Below are 22,694 nucleotides of genomic sequence, written 5' to 3'. Positions count from 1 at the left end.
GAAAAATGAAATTTTCATAAATATTATTTCAACATAAATGTAAATTAAAAATTTTACGATTTTGCTACAAAATATTAATATTGTGTTTATTTTTTCTTTTTGTTTTTTCTTGTCATACCCCCAGGATGTGCAGACCGGAGACCGCAAAGACAAGACAAGTTAGATGTTACTATTGGTAAACGGCCAACAGCCGAGAGTAGTCATGAAGTAGATGTAGTAGAAACAACAACAGCTGCTGCAACAATGTCTACAACATCAACCAAGACAACAACTGCACCGGCAGCAGCAAGAGCATTAGAAGTATCCACAGTTGCAACCACAAATGCCACAACAATTGTACACAAACATGAACCACTGCAATTGCACATCAAAGACCGACATTTGATAGGCACACCATTGCTAATGCATAAAGGCGACAATCTTATGGTGGCCACTGATGAACTCATAAAAGCTAGTCCACAGGAGTTGGCTGGCAAGCACAGTACAACCACCACCACAACGACAACATCAACAACAACAACAGCAGCAGCATTACCAACATCAACTGCCTTAGCATCGACAGCAACAGGACCACAAACTGCACAACATGAAGCCAAAAATTCAAAAACTATTTTGGCTGCTGGCCAAAGTTCTACAAAGCCATTTAGGAAGAATCACGACGACGGCAACGTCAATGACATGCTTAGCCGCCACCATCATGAACCATTTGAGCACAAAGGAGAGACCATAAAAGTAAAGGATTATTCACTTTATGCCAAGAAATCAAATAATGCTGATATGCTGAAAACAAAGAAGCCCTCATTGATTATGAAGAAAATGACCATCGTAACCAAACAACATGGAGGAGAGGTGATACCATCCCCAACCATCCCCACCACCAGCAACACCACTCCATTGCCAGATGCAGCTGAGGCCAATCTGTTAAATGAAAAGGAATTTTCCGAAAGACATTTTCAAGAATTGAAGCCACAGGAGCACCATCCTTCCAACGCCAAACACAGTACCGTTAATACGCCCATCAACAATAACAATAAACCAGCCCATTTGGTGCATGAACCCCAAACATTTCAGCATGAACATGAACTATTAATGCAGCAAATTCTACATGACGAGCAGCAACAGCAACAACATGCAAAATTGTCACAATCGGAACAGTGGTCTGATCTAAGAAAGGCCAACAATAAAGATAATCATCCCGGTCTTATATTGCTGGTGTCATCCGGCTTATTTGTTGTCCTCCTGCTGGGCCTAATGCATGTCTATCGCTGTGATGTCCCCTGGCGTCGTTCTTCACCCGCCCATCATTTAAGGCCCCATCAAAGGCATAATGCCTCCTTGGATGATGATGTCCACAGCTTCTTAAGCTATAATGAGGGCATGCAAAAATGGCATCACAGCACTCGCCTAGAAGCTCCCTATAGCTCACCCCTGCACAATTTACATGTTCGCGAGCTGCAAAAAACATCAGCCACCGAGAAACCGGCCACAATCAAGACCACATCTTCATACAGCAGCGCCACCACAATGTCGGCAAATCGTAATCACATTTTACCACGTAACAACTCGCAATCGTCAAGTGCAACAACCCGCACCACATCACCTTCCTCATCAGCCATATTGGATGATGAAACATTTTATATTGAAATGACACCACCTGCGGGACAATTGGCTCAGGCATTGCATTCCGAGTTACTGCCGATGGAACTTCTAAATATAGCCCAATCGAAAACGGGTGACGTTAAAGAAACCGCAGTGGGAGATCTACAAACATCGCTGCAAGATGATTATGAGTTTCCGTCGCTGACATCGAGTAGAACACATACACATGGAACACCATATAGACCCACTACCACAACAGCAACGACATCAGCGTCATCACGCCGAGATCTTTTAACTTCATCAACGGCAACTGCAGCAGCATCAACGTCAGCGGCAACATCATCAGGCAATAGCCAAAAACCGTTGTACAACTCAAGAAAGTTCGGTTTATGGTGACAAACACTGTTACAGCGCCAGCAACACTATGCACCATTTCAATAAGGTATGTAACAGAAACGTAACCTCAGCCCATGACAGAAAAAATAATGTTTGGTCAAATGAAAGTCATTGCAAAACTGATGACGCTTCTAATTTCTAAGGATTTTTATCAGATGATTAGAATTTACATCAGATTTGTAATTTTTCTTTTATCTGGGGTACAGGCTCAGATCCGCGTTATCATTTTTCTAAAATAACTGATAGGTAGAGGGTCGGTAAATTAAAGTACAGGTAGAATAAAATATGTTGCAAAGATTTCCAGTCAATCAGACAAAAAATGGCTAATATATAAGCGTTAAAATGGAAAAAATTATTGTGGTTTGTATGTAATATCGAACTTTTAAGCAATACCCACTGTAGCTCGAAAACGGATGATCCGATCTTCAAGTTTTTGTTGGATTATTACACACATAAAAAGCTTGTCCTTAAAAGGCCAGTGCCTTTAAAAAAATATTTTTGACGGATTGATGGCGAAAAAAACTATCAATTTTTTACTTAAAATTTAAACTTTGACTATGACAATTCACTATTTTTCTAAAAATAGATATTTTTATAACCTCATCATTTATGCTAACGAGGGTATATACATTTTTACACGGACAAAATGTGCCTCATCGAAATAATGGTTTTGGACGAAATGTGTTTTAGACATAATTTGGAGTTGATTTAGCCATGTCCGTCCGTCTGTCTGTCTGGCCGACTGGAGCGCACGATAACTCTCAAACGGATTAACCCATTCGGTCAACATTTTGGCTTTTGTAAAATTTTGTCAAAACTTATTTTAAGTTCGAAGTTGGGTTATATCGGTCCACTGCTTCCGGTACCTCTCCCACAAAAGTTCGAAAATGTTCGGAAAATTTGTGCGCACGATAATTCATACTTTGCACATCGTGAAATTTCTACCAGACTTAGATAAGGTTCTAATATGGACCCAATGTATCCACTCCTTCGGGTACCTCCCACACAAAATTTTGGAAAAGTTCAGTTTAGGACCTGCTCTCGAATCACTTTGATTTTTGTTGTAGCATCTCGTATTCACTGTTCCCTATACGACGGTACAAGTTTCATCAGGGGCAAGTCCACACTTCCTGAGAAAATAGCCTGAAAGTTTCTAAAAACCCTTATGACACCGTGTGTAGTGGTTGGAGCGCAAGATAACTCTCGAACTGGTCTGCCGATTCGGTCCAAAATGTGGCCTTCGTAATATTTTGTGCAAACTTATTTCATGTTCGAATATAAGCCATATCGGTCCACTTCAATATTTTTCAATAAAAAATCCTAAAGTAGCTCAAGGTGTGACCTTTCAGATGAAAAGAAAATCTTCTACAAAAGTTTAGTAGATTTCTTCTAAGCAATTTATGAAAAATGACAATTTTCGTGTTCAATAAGTGACAACAGAAACGGTTTTTTTTTAAATTTTTTATCGGCACTTCGGTACACCTTAAGTTACCTGCACTAGAATTATTTTGGCCATACAGCTGGGGACCCTTGTGCATTGGATACACCAACAACATTGTCTTCGCTCAAAACATTCTTTGAATAAATTCAAAACTTTGGTTTGTGATAGATTTCGTTCGACGATCGATCTTAAAGTGAATCTAAAGCACACTTCTGTCAATTGTTTGTCGGGTGTAGGATTTTTTTTTTCGGAATTTTCTGGGACCTCATCATGGGGTATTCAGATAAAAATATATGTGGTTGTAATAGGGGTCACAAGATCCGCCTGTGGCTTTTGATCTTTCAAAACATTTAAACTTTTGTGGGGAGGATCAAGAATGAGTGGAGTTGAATATATATGAGTTGAATATATATAAAAATGTGCAATAGTTCGTTGCATTTTTTCATGACAAAAATTATTTTGTCTTAATTAGGACCACAACAGTGAATTCGCTTTGAGATGCTTACCCCGTCATTTAAGTTGGTGACTTAATCCAGCAGTCAACAACCTAAAGAGGCCGTTTTTGTTTTTGAAAGAAAAAAACTGCACAAAAATTAAATGAATGAAATATTAAACTGGACCTATCGTATTTTTCAAATTTTCCGTCACAAAGATTCAATCAATACGAGGCTTGCGAAGACTGCAGAATAGCTTAATTCATTGAATCAAAATATGGCTGATTTGTCCTAACAGGGGGAATCATTGGTGAATATTTTTTGTGCAGATAAACAATTGGAGGTTTGGCAAATCTTTAGTGAGCTAGTAAACCATTGGTTCATCAACGGTAATCTAGTGGGTAATTGTTGAGCTAATTCAACAACATGTGCACATTCATGACCCAGCAAAATTAATTGAAAGTAGTCCAATTCAGACTAGTTCTTTCATGTTTTGGTGCAATCGTGAAAAATGCACTCCAATTCCTTACATTTTAACCGTATTCGGATGCAATCCAACGATTGACATCCATTTCTGACATTTTAATAGCATCCGGATGCAGTTTAAACGGTGTCGTGAAAAAGGCATTCCGTTCGTTACATTTTATTAGCAGTTGTTAGAGGTCCCTACAAGTACATAAGTCAGTTTGTACATCCCTACAATTCGCCCAAAAACAGAAAAAAACATTTCCAAACATTTTTTTGTTATAAAATAATTTGTGAACTTTTGCGGTAACTCATAAGAAGAAAATTTCCTGATGGAGTGCTGCTGGATTAGGTGTCGAAATCTTAAATGGTGATGGGAAAAGCCTTAAGCAGATGAAGCAAGAACAGTTCAGTTGGATTAAATGGAGAGCGGACGAAAACATCCTCAATTACGATTGAATTTATTTTTATTTATTCTCGGATTTTTGTAATGGCTTGCATTTTAATTGCATCTTTGAACTAAATAAAAACACATTCCGAAGAGTGCCTTTAAATTCACATCCAAAGCACTGCATCAAAACAAGTGCTTTGGATGCATATTGGACTGCATCCTCTTCTACCCTAAAGGGATAGTTAAAATGCGATTCCAAAAGGTAAGTTAAAATGCAGTGCTAATGGAGTGCACGCACTTGTAAAAATCATGCATTTGATGCACTTTTAACTGCATCTTTGGAGGCAAATTTTTGCTGGGGAGCTATAAAAACTTTGGTCACTTGATGAACAATCAGCGAGCAAGAAACTATAGGTTCCTTTCTGAACTATAAGTGAACTGATGAACATACATATATCGACCTTGTGAATCACTCTTTCCTTAGTGAACAATTGGAGAGCTAGTGAACAATCTGTAAACTAGAAAAGCATTGGTTTCTTGGTCAGCCATCTTTTACTAGTGATGAACCCTATGTGAGCTATTGAACCATATACTATCTATAATTGTTCCACAAACATCCCAGGCGGGACAAGGGAGACTTCTCCCATATCAATGAGTGCACCCCGATTATATTAGCTCAATGATATCGGACCTACTGTTTATCGCCGTGTCCGAACGGCGTTCTCTACGACACCACTTGTAGAGAAGTTTTACATGGCTGAAATACTCAAGAAATGTCGCCAACATTACTGAGGGGTATTTTGCCTCCGTTGAAAATTACAGGTTGCCTGGCCGGGGAATCGAATCCACTAACATCTGCGTGCAAGGCGGGTGTGCATACCATTGCACCACGGTGGCTATTGATCTATAGGTCCTTGGAAATATTAACTTTTTAATGAACCATTGTTGATGAACTATTGCTCCCTTGGATAACTATAGCGGAGCTACTGAACCATTGATTCCTTTGTGATCTATTGTTTCCTTCGTGAACCCTTGGAAAGCTGGTGACCTACCGTTTTTTGTTCGTGAACCATCGGTGAGCTAGTAAGCCACTGGTCCCTTTGTGAACCAACTTTTAGAGAAATAGTTAAAGTATCACTGCTGTAGTAAGTTATTATTGAGCCTCTTTAAAACTATGTAAACATTAGTGAGCCATGAACGATTGTTTATAAACTGGTGAAGTATTGGTTAGCTATTAACATATTAGTTAGCTGGTGAACCATTAATGAGCTAGTGAACGTCCCTTAATGAACTATTGGCTTCTTTGTGAACTATCTGTAGGCTGGTGAACCATTGATTTCTTGGAGAAATATCGATGACCGTTTATCGACGAAGTTAACAATGTTTTCCTTAGTGATTCATTGTTTCCGTCGTCAACCATTGGAGAGCAAGTGAACCATTGGTTCCTAGGTGAATAATCTTTTAGTATTATGTTGAAGCATCGGGCACTTAATGTGTTTTTTAAGACATAATTGGCCAGCTGATGAATTCGTTGACTGATGAGCTAGTAAATCGTTGATGAGCTGCTGAACTGCCGAATTAACTTTGAGTTGGTGAAGTGCTTCCTTGAAGTGTTATGAACTGCTGAAGCATTGGTAAGCAACATAGTGATCAATTTATGATCTGGTAAACTATTGGGGAGCTAGTGAATCTTTGGGGAATCATACGTTTCTTTGAAAGTCATCAGTGAGCTAATGAACCTTTGGTCCCTTGATGAACTACTGTGAGCTCTAACTTTTTGAGCGTAGGAACCAATTGTGAACTAGAAACCCCCAACCTTTTAAAATAGTAGTGAGCTGGTAAAGCAATGGGAGGCTAGTGAGCTATTAGTGATATTAGTGAGGTAGTGAACCAATGACGAGCTACGAATCCAGAGAGGAACAGGTTTAACATCAACTGCACAGTTCGTGAACTATATATGACACCCTTGGAGAACAGGTGGGCGACGCATAAAACGACAAAGGTTTTTTTTAAACGAAATTTTTTTATGACATTTTATAGCAATCGGTTACGTTAAACAGTGCACCTTTGGCCCCATAAAAATTACTATGGAAACAAAGATTCCTCTGGTGGCACGGGTTAAAGTTAACCGATCGCCATAAAATGTTATATGTGGGCCTTATTGTACAAAATTAACATATGTTGAAACTGTGGTGTTGTAACTCGCGAACAATTGTACTATACTATAAGTTTTGAAAAAAAAAAAAAAATAGGAATAATACGTTGAAGCGGCTTTACAACACAATGTAGAACTTAATGCTCAAAGAAGAAGTTAAAGAATAAACTTCAGAGATGACGTTTCTAATGTATATCCACTGTATGTACCTCATAGGGATGCTGACATTTAGAAGACTGAACAATGTTTTTTTTTTTAATTTTTGCTCTACTCGGGACGCGCATCTGGATTTATCCAGGTTAGTTACAAAAACAAATGAAATCAAACAAATGATCAAATGAAAAAATAAAAAAAAAATATTGTCGTTTTTTGGACCTCCCTAATATGCTATTGTTAAGCTGGTGAACCATTCAAGAGTTAGTGAAATATTGTTGATTTACTGAATTATTCATGGGCATTTCACCATTTGTAAACTGACAAGTTAGTAAACTAGAGGTAATTTAGTGAACTACTAGTGATCTATGGGTCGCATAGAGCCCTATTAGTGTACGGATGAGAGTGCTGAAGACTACTCGTGGTAAACTACAGGTGAAATGCATAATAATTGGTGAGCTAGTGAACCAATGGTTATTTGATGAACCATCTGAGAACTAGTAAACAACATTTGGTTAGCTGGTTAAGAGGTAGTGATTTTCTGAGCTCACTACTGGTAAGCTAGTGAATCTTTTGTGAACCATTGCTTCTTTGATGAATCACCTGTGAGCTATTGAACCATTGGTCCCTTGGTGAACAATTCTAGCGAACGTTCTCGAACAACAAATTATTGGTGAGCTAACACCATTGATGAGTGGATAAAGTATCGGTGAGCTGGAGATAGATTGGCGAGATGGTGGTACTGAACTACTTGTGGTAAACTAGTCGATATAGGAACGTTGGCCTTTAAAGATTGTCTACAAATTGTGAGTTTATCAACTATTGTAGAACTGGTAAATCACGGGTATTATTGGGCTAGAGAACCACCTGGCTGCTATAGAGCTAGTAATCCAATTGCAGCTTAATCTTTTAGTTAGAAATTAGCGAAGCTTTGGTGAGCTGTAGAACTAGTTCATCTGGTGAATGACTAATCAGTCGGTGCTATATTTGTGAGCTATTCAGCAAACCAAACGTAAGCTGAAGGTATAAAAGGGAGATCCAATGCAATCTTCTTGAATCATCGACTTGGGAAATTGTAAGCGTAGGTCGAAATATTTTAGTTGTAATTTGGAATTGTATTTCCTATAGATCTAATGTTACCTGGAATTGTAAAAAAAACATGCCAAGAAATCGGGCAGGTTTCTTTAGTGAGTATTTATTTGGGTAGTTAGAACATATTTCGAAAAATAAACGAATATTTCGAAACCTTTGATTGTCAATTAAATAAAGAATTAAATATTATACATATTCGAGACGCTCCATGAACCTTACAATGTTTGTGTTATAAATGGATTAATAACTTACTCCTCCTATCAAGTTATTTTTGATATGGTTGATCGACTGGAATATACTAATATTTCATTACGTTCGACGAATAAAAGAATTTACTAACCCCGTTGAAACAAAGGAATCTTTTGTCTAGTTATATTGAGATGGAACCACTACTTGATATGTATCATGACTCCATTTCCTTGTATACGAAACAAGTGGACTTTTTCTAAGGAATGCTCTTAAAAAAGCCATAATAACCCAGTTATGTCCAGTTTGTGGCACACATTTTTTGCAAAAGTACTATCAAAAACATGTTGTCATTTATAATTACAAAATACTCCAATTTTTAAACTACAGTCCTAACTAAGAAGAAGATGAAGACGGAGGAGAATCTTCATTCAGGACACTTAAAATAATGAAAAGAGTTTTCATTTTCCTAATATTGAAGAAAAATTAGAGTTTGTTTGACATTTAGTGTTCTTCGATTTTTCAGCTTGTCTGCTGCTAGAGGCAGGAAGACAGAAAGCATTGCAAGGAGGCACAGTGGTTCTGTAATAAAAAATATTAGTTAAAGTATTTCTAAATACGGAAAATATACATTTGTATATACAATACTTGTATTCCAGAGACTGTACTAACGATTTAACATTTTAATGTTAAAATTATTGTGAAGCTTTAACGGACTGAGGGGAATGTTTTCCAAAGGAATTTGAGTGAAGGCCTCAAAAAAGATGCACATGTTTCGAATTCAATTAAAATAGGATGGCTAAAACCTTGCACATTTGTGCCTTGGATTGCAGGTCAAACTATGTCGGCCTAAGTTTTGGAATAACTCGTATTAAAGTCATTTAAAGATATTAGGCCCTTTAGAACACAATGATATATAAATGCTTTTACTGATTTCTTAAATGATATGGCGCCGATTTTGAACCACTGTCTGCTGGCTAAACCAGTAGTGAGCGGGCAGCATCAACAAACTATTATCTTTTCTGAAAACTTTAAAATAAGTTTTAATGGCCAAAGATTATGTAGCACAAGACATGGACTTTATACATAAATTTGTATGTATAACTACGTATATAAAAGCATATCGTTCTTATTCAACAATATACATATTTATATCTTTGGAAAAATATTTTGATTTCATGTGCCCGTCGCCGTCCGCCTTCTCTTTGTTTTTGTATTCGAAAAAAAGTTTCAGTTTCAAAAATGTTATAGACTTAACATGGTTGCCAATGATTATATTGAGAAAGAATAGTTGCCGCTTGGTATTAAGGAGCAACAAGATGTTGCAATTTCAAAAATTCTTCTTTATCTTTATACATGTTGGTGCAGTTGTTGTTGTTGCTGCTGATAGTTGGTTGTTATTCTTTAGTAGCTAAAGTTTATTAAAACTTTAACAAATAGTTTTTCCTATATACATACATATATATTGAACAACAAAGTAGCAGAATTCTTCAAATAAAACAACAACAACAAGAAGAAATTCTATTAAAAATTATAAATAATAAAGTTGTAGTTGTTTTAGTTGGAAGATGTCGCATTCATAATTGTTGGTATCCTCTAAAGGCAATATTAAGAACAGAAGAGAAGTCGAAAGAGAGAAGATGCAGCTTTATTGCTCAATGAACGTTAATTATAAGTGATGCCGCCACGATTGGCAAGGTTTTGGTTTCAATGGCAGCATAAAACTCTTAGATGATTAATTAAACTTTTTGAAAGCAACTTGAATAAACTATTTTGTGGGGTTTTTCATATTAGAGAAAATTATTATTTCAGGCCACAAATCAGCCGTAGGAAGTTCTACCGAGGGGGAAATGTTAAACGATTTAAGAAAGAGAATTATGTGTGAACAAAGGCAATATTTAAGTTTTAAATGGTAATTTCTGGTTCCATGGAGCGTATCATGATTATAATGAAATGAGGTCGGAATCATCAATGTATGTATACGCAACCAAGTACAACATGAATTGATCGTGGAACAGGCGATATTGAAAAGTGTCAAAAGAGCAAACTGTCGAAAATGAGTTCCATCCACATACACATTTTTCGAAAATGTACGGGAACGGAAAAATGGCAGAAACGTCAAAAAACTGGAACAAATGGGTCGATATAGTCATGTCCGCCCGTCTGGCTGCTGCGCACGATAACTCTCGAACGGATCAACCGATTCGAACCAAATTTTGGGTATCGTAATATTTTGTCCAAATTTAGTTTAAGTTCGAAGATGGGCCATATCGGTCCACTCCTTCGGGTACCTACCCACAAAATTAGTTTGCAAAATAGTGTGAACGATAACTCTTGAAGCGATCAATTGATTTGCTCCAAACTGTGCACAACATATTATTCCTTCCAGGATTAAGTGAACTTTAAAAGCACCTCTTGGATTGTGTTGAAACTTTTTTCAGTAGGTTGTCCTTGCGGCTCCATTTACGACGGTAACATTTTTTTCTTGCGCAAGCTCATATTTCTTGAGGTATTAACCTAAAAGCTCCACGAAGCCTTAACTGCACCAACCAAAATGGCAAATCCGCAAGATAATTTTCACAGGGAGTTTCTGATTGGTACAGACTTTGCACATCTTATTATTTCCTCCAGTCATGTAGAATATGGATTATATCGGTCCCCTCCTTCGGGTACCTTCCACACAAAATTTGGAAAGTGAAGTTTAAGAGCTCCTCTCGCATAGTTTTGACTCTTTTTCAGTATGTTGTTCTGGCAGCCCCATTTATAACAGTACAAGTTTTTTCGAAGTATGTTAAACTTCCTGAGATACTAGCTCAAACGCTTCAAAATCCTGCCAGCACATACTAAAATGACTATTGTGCAAGATAAATCTAAGACTTTTTCAAAATTTTTTTAGTTTAACTTAGTTTAACGTAATTTAATATTTCGTGTTCTTTATGAAGAAAATTGGTTACCAAAAATGTTTGGGGTACATATGTCAATGATTTGGTATAGCCCCACATTACGGTACCTAGAAATTTTAAAGCAAACTCATGATAAAAAATCAATATATTTCACATACGGTTTGGTTTGTTTTTTTTTTTTGTCAGGGACTGGCTGAATCTATATATCGCCGTCAACACAGCTGACTGATAATTTCTTACTTATTAAGGAATGTAAATATTCGAAGCACTGCAGTTTCAATAATAATATTTCAAAAAGTTGATTGTGAAGGACCTATATAGCATTGAATGCTTACAAAAATGAGATGCCACTGTGATAGAATGGTAAGCACACCCGTCTTGCATGCAAAATGCCCGGATTTAATTCCCAAGTCTAACATCACATTTACCACGTTGACATATATAGCAAACAGCAATATTTTCCGAGTATTTCAGGCAGTAAAACTTCCTACAAGTGCTATCGTAAGACACGCCTTTTGGTCTCAAATAAAGAAAGAAGGTCCCATATCCTTGAGCTAATATGAATCGGGTGCCCTAGTCCCTACGGGGATATTTGTTGGGACAACTATAAAAAGAAGATCCCATATCCTTGAGCTAATATGAATCGGGTGCCCTAGCCCCTACGGGGATATTTGTTGCAACATATGTGCGTATTTATGTATGCGTATAAAGGAGTATACTCAATGTCATTAAATTTTCCTTAGTAACACGGGAAGTGTGCACAGATTTAAGATAGTGGAATACCCCGTAGCCACGAACAGCTAGCGTATATAGGAGGGAGAGTTTTTGGGTACATATGCCAATGTCTAAGTTGGGTTGACTTAGTGACCCACTAACAAGTAAAATGCAATACTAAAAAAATCGAATGAAAAAAAACGAATTAAGTAGTAAGAGTATTTTGTCATTCAACAAGTAAGAAAGTATCAGTCAACTGTGCTGACGGAGAAATACCTTCAGCCACTGACCAAAAAAAAAAACCAAACACTATAACTAAGCCGTATATAAACATATTGATTTTGCATCCCGATCTTGCTTTAAAATCAGTAGGTACCGTAGTGTTGGGGTTTTACCAAATCATCGACTATACCAAACATTTATGGTAACCAAACTTCCTCATAAAGGACTCGAAATATTAAATAACATTAAAATAAGTTTGAAAGAAATTTTTGAAAAAGTTTTAGGGTTATCTTGCACAATAGCCGGTAGGATTTTGGGGCCTTTGGGTCATTATCTTAGGAAGTATTGACTTACTCTAAAAAAAGGTACCATTGTAAATAATGCCGCTCGAACAACCTACTGAAAGAAGGATCAAAATGATGCGAAAGGAGCTCTTAAACTTCACTTTATCCGAATTTTTTGTGGTAGGTACACGAAGGAGTGGACCGATATACTCTATATTTCAATCTTATACATGACTGGATGAAATAATCCGATGTGGTGAGCCTGCACCAATCAGAAACACCCTGCGAGTATTATCTTGCGGATTTGCCATTTTGGTGGGTGCCGTCAGGATTTTTTGAAAAATTTTGCAATATCTCAGGAAGTTTTAACTTACTCCGGAAAAAATTGTACCGTCGCACAGTGGATCCACTTGTATGGAGAAAGTGGCCAAAAATATTTAGAGTGTAAAAATCAAGCCAATGCGCCGGCTACAGCTTTGTGCTGCTGCAAGGAGACTTTTAAGAAACCACGAGCGTAACATTCTCCCCACTTTCCCCTCTGGAGGAGGTACACGGTGACAATCGTTTTATTCTGTTAATACAAAAGGACATGTACTAAGGTCGCGATTATTTTATGATGCAAAAATAGGCTTGGGGATACAAAAAAATCTCCAAAACACCATAAAATCCAACCAATTTAGCGGATTAAAAAATCAATATTTTTGTCTGAAATTGGTAAAATTTTTAATATAGATCCTATAGCGTTCTTCCTGGTAGGCACGTACCAACAACGTAAGACAAATTAGGAAGAAAATTTCTTCATCTTGCCACTGATGCCAATTATGTTAATGTACGTGGTCAGATAACAGAGTTATACGCGAATATATAAACCGATTCTAGGGCTGCTTTAGTCAGCGACCCACCATTTATAGTCTGGCACTAGATGGCAGCTGATTTTAATACTGAATAATCTTAAACCAATGACCTTTTTTGGAAAATTATTCCCGAGGTGGGCACTGGTGGGCATCATGACTAAAACCTTAGATCAAATTTAAGCATATCATCGAATCGGCATTACAAAATACACTAAGAAAATATGCAGCTAACTAGAATTTCGCAACACACTAAAACACTATTTTCTAATGAAAATTAAGCTATTACCTCCTCCTTCAAAATCCACTATAATATTTTGCTATACGTATTAGTTTCGCGATTTTTTGAATATATTTACTTGCACTTAAAATATAGGTTGTACTCACAACAAAAAATATTAGTCAAATGTACCAACTTTTGAAGCTATTCTTAAGAAGATCGCGTTCGAATGAAACAAAAACTAATATATTTTTAAAAAGGTCCATGTCATAGCTGTCAGAGTTGCCAGATGTTGTACCAAAATTTTGACATTCATTTTTTATTTTTGGCCAATGGGTGGATCCACTGTGCGTCGTAAAAGGAGCTGCAAAAATCACTTACTGAAAAAATTTCAAAACGATCCGTGAGAAGCTCACTTTATCACAATTTTGAGTGGGAAGTACTCAAAGGAGTGGACCGATACAATCCATATACCAACCTGATACATGACTGGATGAAATAATACGATGTGCAAAGCCTGCACCAATCAGAAACACCCTGCGAGAATTATCTTGCGGATTTGCTATTTTTGTTGGTGCCGACAGGATTTCTTGGAGTGTTTAGGCCAATATCACAGGTAGTATGGACTTGCGCAAGAAAAAAATTGTACCGTCGCAAAGGGAGCCGCAAGGACAACTTACTGACAAAACTGCAAAACCATCCGAGAGGAACTCTTAAACTTCAATTTATCCGAATTTTGTGTGGGAGGTACATATTCAAAACAGATCTATATCTGGAAAGAGTTATACGATGTACAAAGTTTGGACCAAATTGATTGTTCCCTTCTAGAGTCTAAAGGCTGAGGTTATAAAAACACGGGATTGGCATGTAAGAATACACCTGTATTACTCTTCAAAGTTGTTGGCACTTTTAAAAGATTGCTGGAAAACTATACGTTTTAGAAAAAAGTTATTTTTTATAAAATGCTCAAAAATATCATTTTCATATAGAATTTTAAGTTTTCTCGCAAAAAATTCTCGGAGCTAAGTGGGTTAAAGAGGGTGTATACTTGTAAACTTTGATACGACCAAAATTGTGCCTCATCGAAATAATGGTTTCAGCCTTAAGTATAATTGGACGAAATCAGTTTCAGGCAATTTTTAGTCGATTTAGCCATGCCAGTCTGTCAGCCTGACTGTCTGGCTCTAGAAAGGATCAACAGATTTGGTTTTAATTTTGGGTATCGTAATATTTTGTCCAAACTTTCTTTAAGTTCGAAGATAGGCCATATCGGCCCACTGCTTCCGGTACCTCCCACACAAAAGTTCAAAAATTTTCGCTAAAATTATGTGCACGATAACGCTCGAAAGGAATAACCGAAGTGGTTATACCTTTGCATATGGTAATATTATTATAGGTTTGAATATGGACAAAATCGGTATACTCCTTTGTGTACCTCCCACACAAAATTGGGTTTCTTGCAGCATGTTATGTTTACGGGCCCTGTTACGACGGCTCAACATTTTCGAAGGCAATCCCGTACATCTGAGGTTTAGCTCACGTGCATTATTCCACCATCGACCCATTAATAAAGGTGGATAGGGTAACTGAAATTAATCTGCCACGCTCCTACTCTATCCTATCAGGCATTATTACCTAGGATGTGTCAAAGTCCATTGTTGGAGCCATTCTGGCTTCTTATACTAGGTAGAACGCTTGCATGCCTAAGCCCTGAACAACTCCACATGTTAAGCTCCCTAAGTCATAAAGCTCTTCGCTATGCTTTATACCGAACTACATTATACAGGATATTCTGTACATCATGCAAAGCTGTATAAGCCGCTGCTTCAGTAATGAGAACTGAGGTAGCTTATCGCACAATAGCTAACCTAGCCAATTGTGAAGTATTATATATCACCAGACGATGCAGCCATAGGTCAAGATAGGGCATACGACTGTCCTATACAACCAGTGTATTATATGTAATCTGAGACCCCAACTTTTGTCTATGAAGTTATTACAGGAATAAAGTGCAACGTGTCCCTATTAATGTGCTCCTTAGTATTGCTCTCCCATCTTAACCGATCGTCAAGGACTACACCAAAATATTTCCCGTTTTCAGGTATTTCGAAGTATTATATCTAAAGAGACACCCCCACTTATCATGTGGTATAAGTGCGTAGAATATGTGGTAAAAATTTCGTGTCGTGTATTGGCCACTGGTAGAAAAAAACACATATGACTGAAATACATTTGTTTCCCAACAAGTGGGCTTTATTTATTTCCTCATACACAGGATGATAATAGATCACATAAAAAAGAACACTGAGGTTGGTACACAGGGAATATATCCATATTTTATCCACGTCAGCTGGGTGGTTATCCCGTTCCCAATGATCCATAAGCATCCTCTTTGATTAATTCAAACTATTTCTCCGATCTTTTTGCTTAGTATATGTATATTCAATTATCACCAATTGGAAAATAACATAGTTATCAGGAAGATTTGCACCGTTTTATATTATTCCTTACAGAAACCGTACCGATCTTGTTATTTATTTATTGTTTTTTAACTTTTTTATTCAAGTCTTAATACGAACAACGGGAACCTTGATTGCAAAATCACTGACCTAGTTTTCAAAGTTTTGTTTTGATTGCATATTTCTCACCCTTTTTCTACCTAACATTGAGAAATTTGCTTACCTCTCAGTGTGGCATATAAGCGTTTTTAGTTCTGTTAGTTTTGGTACTGTACACCAAGTATTGGCAAATCAGGAGATACAAAACAAAAAAAAAGTGATCAAAAAGTTTAGATCAATAAAAATATATTTTTCTCCATAAATATGGACTACTTTTTAATTTTTTTACATATATAATATTTATTTATATACTTATTATAGTATTGATATTTACATATACCTGACTGCCTACACTATTAGATGGTAACTCAAGATTAAAGCGTTTCCTTTGTGTTAGTTATCGATTACTATCTAAACGCTTGAGTGTTTTTGACATTTCGCAAATTTCCTCTCGAAGTCTCTGCAGCTGCCAAAAACATTGCCTTCTTCCTTCTTTGTGCAAACTTCGAACAAACCACATTAGTGAAAATTTAATCGTTCAAATTATTCATTAAAAATAAATCAAATCATATATTATAACCAAGTTTCTTGAAGAATATTAACTAATTAATATTCGAAACTATATACCTAATTTTATATTAGGAAGGTAAGCCATTTTCACAACACATAAAAGTGCTTTAAATAATAGAGAATTACTCCATAGTGATTTGGCATTATACGCGTGTTAATTTCATATTAAGGAGCTGGGAAATAAAATATCATTCCTTTCAACAAATTATTATTGAGCACATTTTCAACATAAGGAAAAATCTCAGACACGATTATTCGTTTTTCCCCGTTGGGAGAGGCGAAGCTGCTGTTCATGCGATTTCCACCACTTCCATCTCGGAAAGAAGAATCGCTTCTCAAAATCCCCGGGACGGTCTGAAGACATCAATTATATTAAAGAGAATAAAAACTAAAGATTTGCCCATTATCTGGAATACACATTGTGCAAACAACGCGTTCTAACCAGCCAACTAAACTTACATTCATTCGTCTGGAAACATCAATTACGTCTGTTGAAAAGAAACCAGCACCTTTAAGTTACCATTGATTGAGTCTATACTATCCTCCAACAAACGTCATCAGAGGCAACATATGTTGTTATTCCCCAAGAGAAGTTAATGATGGTAAATTTAAACATCCGAAATAACACATTAGAAGCCAATATATGACTCAGTTCAGTGAATGCCATAAATAATTAAGATCGTGTTACGATGTCCAAAATTATGTAAAGCAACTTGGTTTAGTGAGTCGTCTACGATTAAACGAGATTATTCAGTGACGACATCTAACATTCCCATCTACCATTTGGATATTGTAACTTCAATGCAAAATCCTGTGTCTACAGCTTGGCTCATCAACCCGCAAATCTTCATCTGAATGCCACCAATACTCTATATTGAAATTTGATCCCAATAACTTCCCAAATTGAGCCAACAACATCAGCACCTGCTTCAACTTTGTTGACGAAAAAAAAAACTTGAAATCTTAAACCTCTAAGACTAAGTATCCATACATTTTAGATCCATTAGTATATACCAGTTTCAGTGCGCTCCATATACCATAATGTAGAAATATATTCCTCCCCTTCAAAATATCTGTATAGTTCTGAAATAAAGTATAATCATGAATTTTTTTTTATTCAGCATGTTTTTTGAGGATTTTGCTATATGTAGCGCATAAAACTAGTATGTTAATTATTAAGCTCATTATACATATACTTATTTTTTTCACTCATGGTATATTCAACTGCAAGAAATTAACTCACTAACAATCTTCCATAAAGAACCCAACCATCACCGATTCATCGACTGGAGGCCTTCATCGACAGCGGAGTATGGGGGTAAGTTTTTGTGTTTTTTTTTTTACATTGTCTTTTATACGCACTCATAATTTCTTGCATTGAACTACTCCTGTAGTTGTTCTGTTGTTTGTTTTGCATACCCATAATCACAATTTCTTCTATTGTAATTGAAAAGAGAGAAAGAGAGATCATTGCAACATTTTGTTTTTGTACAATTGTGATATCTCCTGTTGGAGTTACTCTCTTTACTTCTTGTTTTGCTTTTAATACAGTGTTCACCAACAAATACATAGCCGACGGTCTTGATTGTGTCTGTGACACAGACACAGAGTGTGGTGAAATAATTTCGCTCTTGTTATAAACTGTGAGAAATTGTTTGTGCGTTCCAGTTTAGTTAAAACAGAGATATATTTTTTTGTTTTTTGTAATGTGAGATTACTAGAACTTAGAAAATGGAAAAGACTTTTAAAAATAGGCTTGGCGATGAAGATCTTAATAAGAAATACTTTTTTTTAAAGTAATAAAAAAAAACAATAATATATTCTTAAATTATTTAATTTTTTACGCGTTATAAGGTACAAGTTTGTTAATGAATATCTGCCCAATGGAAATAAAATAAGTTTTGTTCATTTTAAGTTAATTAAAAAATAAATAAAAATTAATTACATTTGTACATAATGCGTAATGCCTTTTTTAATTGCATTAATGTTAAAAATCTTAGAAAATGTATTTCAAAACGGAAGAAAATTAAATAAATAAAGCAATTTACTGATAAAATGATGATAAAAAGATAATTTTTTTTTACTAAATTAAAGAAACGTGAAAAGTTTAAAAAATTAGATTTATACATAATGCAATTGAAAAAGCTCTGTCCACTTTTAGTTGTTTCTGATTCTAAAAATCTTAGAAATTAAATTTCAAAAAGGAAGAGAATTAAATATTTGAATATTATTAAATAATTTTTTTTTTTGCGTAAAAACTTCAAATTTTTTATGAAAATTATATTTTTGAGACTTTTTAAGCATTTTTTAATAAATAACTTTTTCCTGAAAAACCTATAGTTTTCCTGCAATCGGGCTTTCTTAGAAAAAAGAAAAATCGACTTTTTTGTAATTTTCGACTTTTGATGAAAAAATGTAATTGTGTATACATTCAGGGATTTGTAAGGCACGATTACAGGAAAATTATACGTTTTAGAGAAAAAAGTTATTTATTACAAAATGCTTAAAAAGTCTAAAAAATATAATTATCCTACAAAATTTTTATATTCGGTTAGGTGCGTTTGCATAAACTTGTGATTGATCTATTATTTCTTCTACGTTGATTTCATATGGGCAGCATTTGATTCTTAGTAAATTCTCGGTGTGCATATCTGTGAGCAAGTTTCTAAGTTTACTTTTAATAATTTTTAAGTATGAGAATGACGACTCACAGAGGTAGGTAGATCCAAACATTGAATACAACTTTGCAATTTCCTTCTTCATTTTTGGATACTTTTCGGAATCCACATTTTTCCAAAAATCTGAACCACAGCTTAATGGCAGCGTGGGATCTAATCGTAATCTAATCAACTCTTCGTGAATTTCTGAATCTTGTTTTAAAATTTCACAAGTAAAAGGATCGTTGTGAAGACTAATTAAGTTATCTATTTTTAAAAAATCACCGAAACGCTCGTGGCAGTTGTTTAGCAAAAATCTGATTACATTGGCGTAATCACAAAGTTTTGCACCCATTTCTGCCTTGAAATCTTCTCTCGTTCTCACGAAACTACTTAAATCTTTGTTCTCCAGTTGACGTAAAAGCAATTCTAGTGTTCGTAAAAAATTATTTATATGCTGTACTAAGTGAAAAATTAATTTATTTTTTCCCTGTAGTTGAAGGTTCAAATTGTTTAAATATTCCGTTAAATCTGTCATAAACGCAAAGTCTAAATTAAATGTGGAGTCCTTTAAGTAACTCAACTCCAACTGGTTTTCCTTACGATCCAATTCTAAGAAGGACACAATATGCTCACGCAAACTAAAAAGCCTTTGTAGACATCGTCCTTTACTAAGCCACCTTATTTCCGTATGCATTAGTAAGTCGCCATATTCTGCATTCACCTCATCTAATAAGACTTTTAATTTTCTGTGGTTCAAAGCATTATGTCCTCCACGAATTTTATTGATGATTTTTACAACTATATCCATAGTGTTTGAAACATTAATATTTTTGGCAAACAATGCTTGTTGGTGAATGATGCAATGGAAGTTGAGAACATTATATCCATTTTTTAGCAATTGTCCCATAAAACCCTCTGTTCGGCCAATCATGACGTTTGCTCCGTCTGTACATATTGAAACAAACTTGTCTTTTTCCACCAAATCTAATATCTCAAATTTTACTGCTTCAAAAATTGTTAAACCCTTAACATGACCATACATGGGAACCAGTTTCAAAATTTCTTCATCGCACTGAAGATCTTCGCCAACGCATCTAACACATATTAATAATTGAGCTATGTCGCATATGTCAGTCGTCTCATCTAGACAGATGGAGAAGTACAAACATTTTCTTATTCTCTCTATTAAATTAAAATAAATAAAATTGCTTATAGTTTCAGTTCTCCTAGTTATAGACGAGGCTGACAGTGGAACTGAAGCTATTAACTTGCTTGATTCTGCAGCTTTTTCTCCAAAAGTGTTCAAAACTTCTAAACATAGTTTTTTGAAAAAAGCACCATCAGTTAATGGACGGCATTGTTTGGCCAATGCTACAGCCACTATATATGATGCTTTTCTCTGCAGAATGAAATTGCGAGCATTTAATACATTTTGCGTTAATTTGTTTTCTTCATAATCTTTAATATACCTTTCATAGAAAGATTTTTTTAATTGTACGATTAATTTTATTCTTTCATCGTCACATAGATTTGCATAATCTTTATGACATGTAAGAAAATGCCTTTTCATATTAAATAGTTTTGAGCGTGACATCGTATGCTGGCATACCAAACATTCGTAATTACCGAAATAATTTTCGTCAAACAAAAATTTATCTTGGTATTGTTCAGCCATTTCGTTGAGTGTACGCACATGAACATTTAACAAAAAAGCGTAACACAACCTTCCCCTTCGACTGTTCTGACGAGACTAAATTTCTTGTTTGCTTCAACAAAACAGCCAAGTAGCATGGTGGTGGAAATCTAGTGGTGAACACACACAGAATTGTGATTGTGTCTGTTCACACAGACACGGCTCGCGAGCCCAGTGGTGGTTAACATTGTTTTAATAGCTTGCGTAAATTATAAAAAAAGAACCAAAAAAGAAAACATATTCAAAGTATCTTAGGTATGCAAAACGCTTCCCAGATATAAAACCATTAATGAAATCATAGATATATTAACCCATTAAGAACCATAAAAGTGCAAACTTGTTAATTTTTTAATATAATAATTTTTCAACACTACAGTCAAGTAGATGCGCTCAATTTCTTAAATTGGTGTATTTATACAAGATAATTGGCAAGAATATATGATCTAATATTTAATCAAAATCAATTACATATTATTTATAATTATAAATACCAACATGTATAACGTTATTATGCTAGCGTACGTAATCCAATGAATTTCAGTACTTTAGAATTATTCATAATTATAGCCATTAATGATGATTTAAATACACTGTTTGAATTGCTCTCAGAATGAGTTGGTAAATTTCTATTTTGACGTTTCTTATGAAGGTTTAGGGTCATAATTTGTTCGTGATGGGTATCAGGGGTCCTAGAAAATTTAAAAGGCCAGTAGGACAAAAGGTTGGAGAGGGTAATGAGGCCATGGTTCCCACCGATATCAAAGGGACCATATATAATTACTGAACATTTCGAACAGCAACATCAAATTTCAACATTTGAAAGTAAGGGGTATTTCTTTAACATGTATCACTCTTTGTCCATTTTTTTTAGATAGTAATAGTAAATAGGGAGTCTAAAATAATAATCATGTAACATAAACCTGACCTGAAGGAAGGAGGACCGAACCCCCCCAACCGACTGTAGTTAGCATCTCAATGGCTCCCGTAGTCCAACCTTTGTTCAGGTTCAAAGATGCCCTGATTAAATTTTGTTGTAGAAAGGTGCATCTACAACACTTTCCTGTTGTGTACGTTACAGATTTGGCGCCCAACGTGGGGCCGAAGAATAACGACCTTGTTTTTCGGCTCTTTCCGATTTTCATATTTTTATAGATTTCAATTAGTAAGTTGAATTGGAAAAAGTGTTTTTGCTAGATTTACAAGTTGTACAATCTTTGTCAGTGATCTTCCTGGATATTCGGTAATTTGAAGTTTACTTCGAATTGTCTGACCGTTGATTTACCACAACTGTTTTGTCGCTTGATAACTCTTAAGAATACACTCTTTCCAAATTCCACGAAACCTTTTTTATAGTTCTGAGAATTTCGTTTTCCTAATGATTTAGATATCAGCTCTGGTTCAATAAGGAATTCGTTTTTCTTTGTGCTAGCAAGTTAGCGACCTCTTTGGACACAGAAAATACGTTAGTATAAATATCTGTATAGCTGGTTTATCTTAGGGAAATTGGTTCTGAGCAACATAAATAGGCCATAGACAAATTTTTACTATACTTTGTTGTTCGAAATTTCAATCCTCACATCAAATTTGACCCAGATACCATAAGAAACGTCGCCGCTTGAAAATTTTATATTTTTGATATAACACATACATATATTCTATCTCCGTTTCAATATCATTTGGATTTTTCCAAAATTTCTTGAATTGATA

At 35.5% G+C, this 22,694-nt stretch overlaps 2 protein-coding genes across 2 annotated transcripts in view; one reads left to right on the top strand and one right to left on the bottom strand.

Moving 5' to 3' along the window:
• The window catches only part of timeout (circadian regulator timeout), a 669,268-nt gene that overhangs the window by 180,910 nt on the left and 465,664 nt on the right, over window positions 1–22,694 (bottom strand). The gene's annotated exons all lie outside the window — the stretch shown is intronic.
• The window catches only part of LOC141389141 (uncharacterized), a 269,444-nt gene that overhangs the window by 209,659 nt on the left and 37,091 nt on the right, over window positions 1–22,694 (top strand). Inside the window, exon 5 of the mRNA XM_073960206.1 lies at window positions 125–2,041. Coding sequence (XP_073816307.1) covers window positions 125–1,995 — 1,871 coding nt within the window. The 3' untranslated portion in view covers window positions 1,996–2,041. The remainder of the gene's footprint in view (window positions 1–124; window positions 2,042–22,694) is intronic.

The sequence above is a fragment of the Musca autumnalis genome, unplaced genomic scaffold (assembly GCF_047663935.1).
Source record: "Musca autumnalis isolate F117 unplaced genomic scaffold, ASM4766393v1 scaffold_1, whole genome shotgun sequence".
Taxonomy (NCBI): Eukaryota; Metazoa; Arthropoda; class Insecta; order Diptera; family Muscidae; genus Musca; species Musca autumnalis.
The sequence above is the reverse complement of the archived record's forward strand: the minus strand, read 5'-3'. Positions and strand labels throughout refer to the sequence as shown.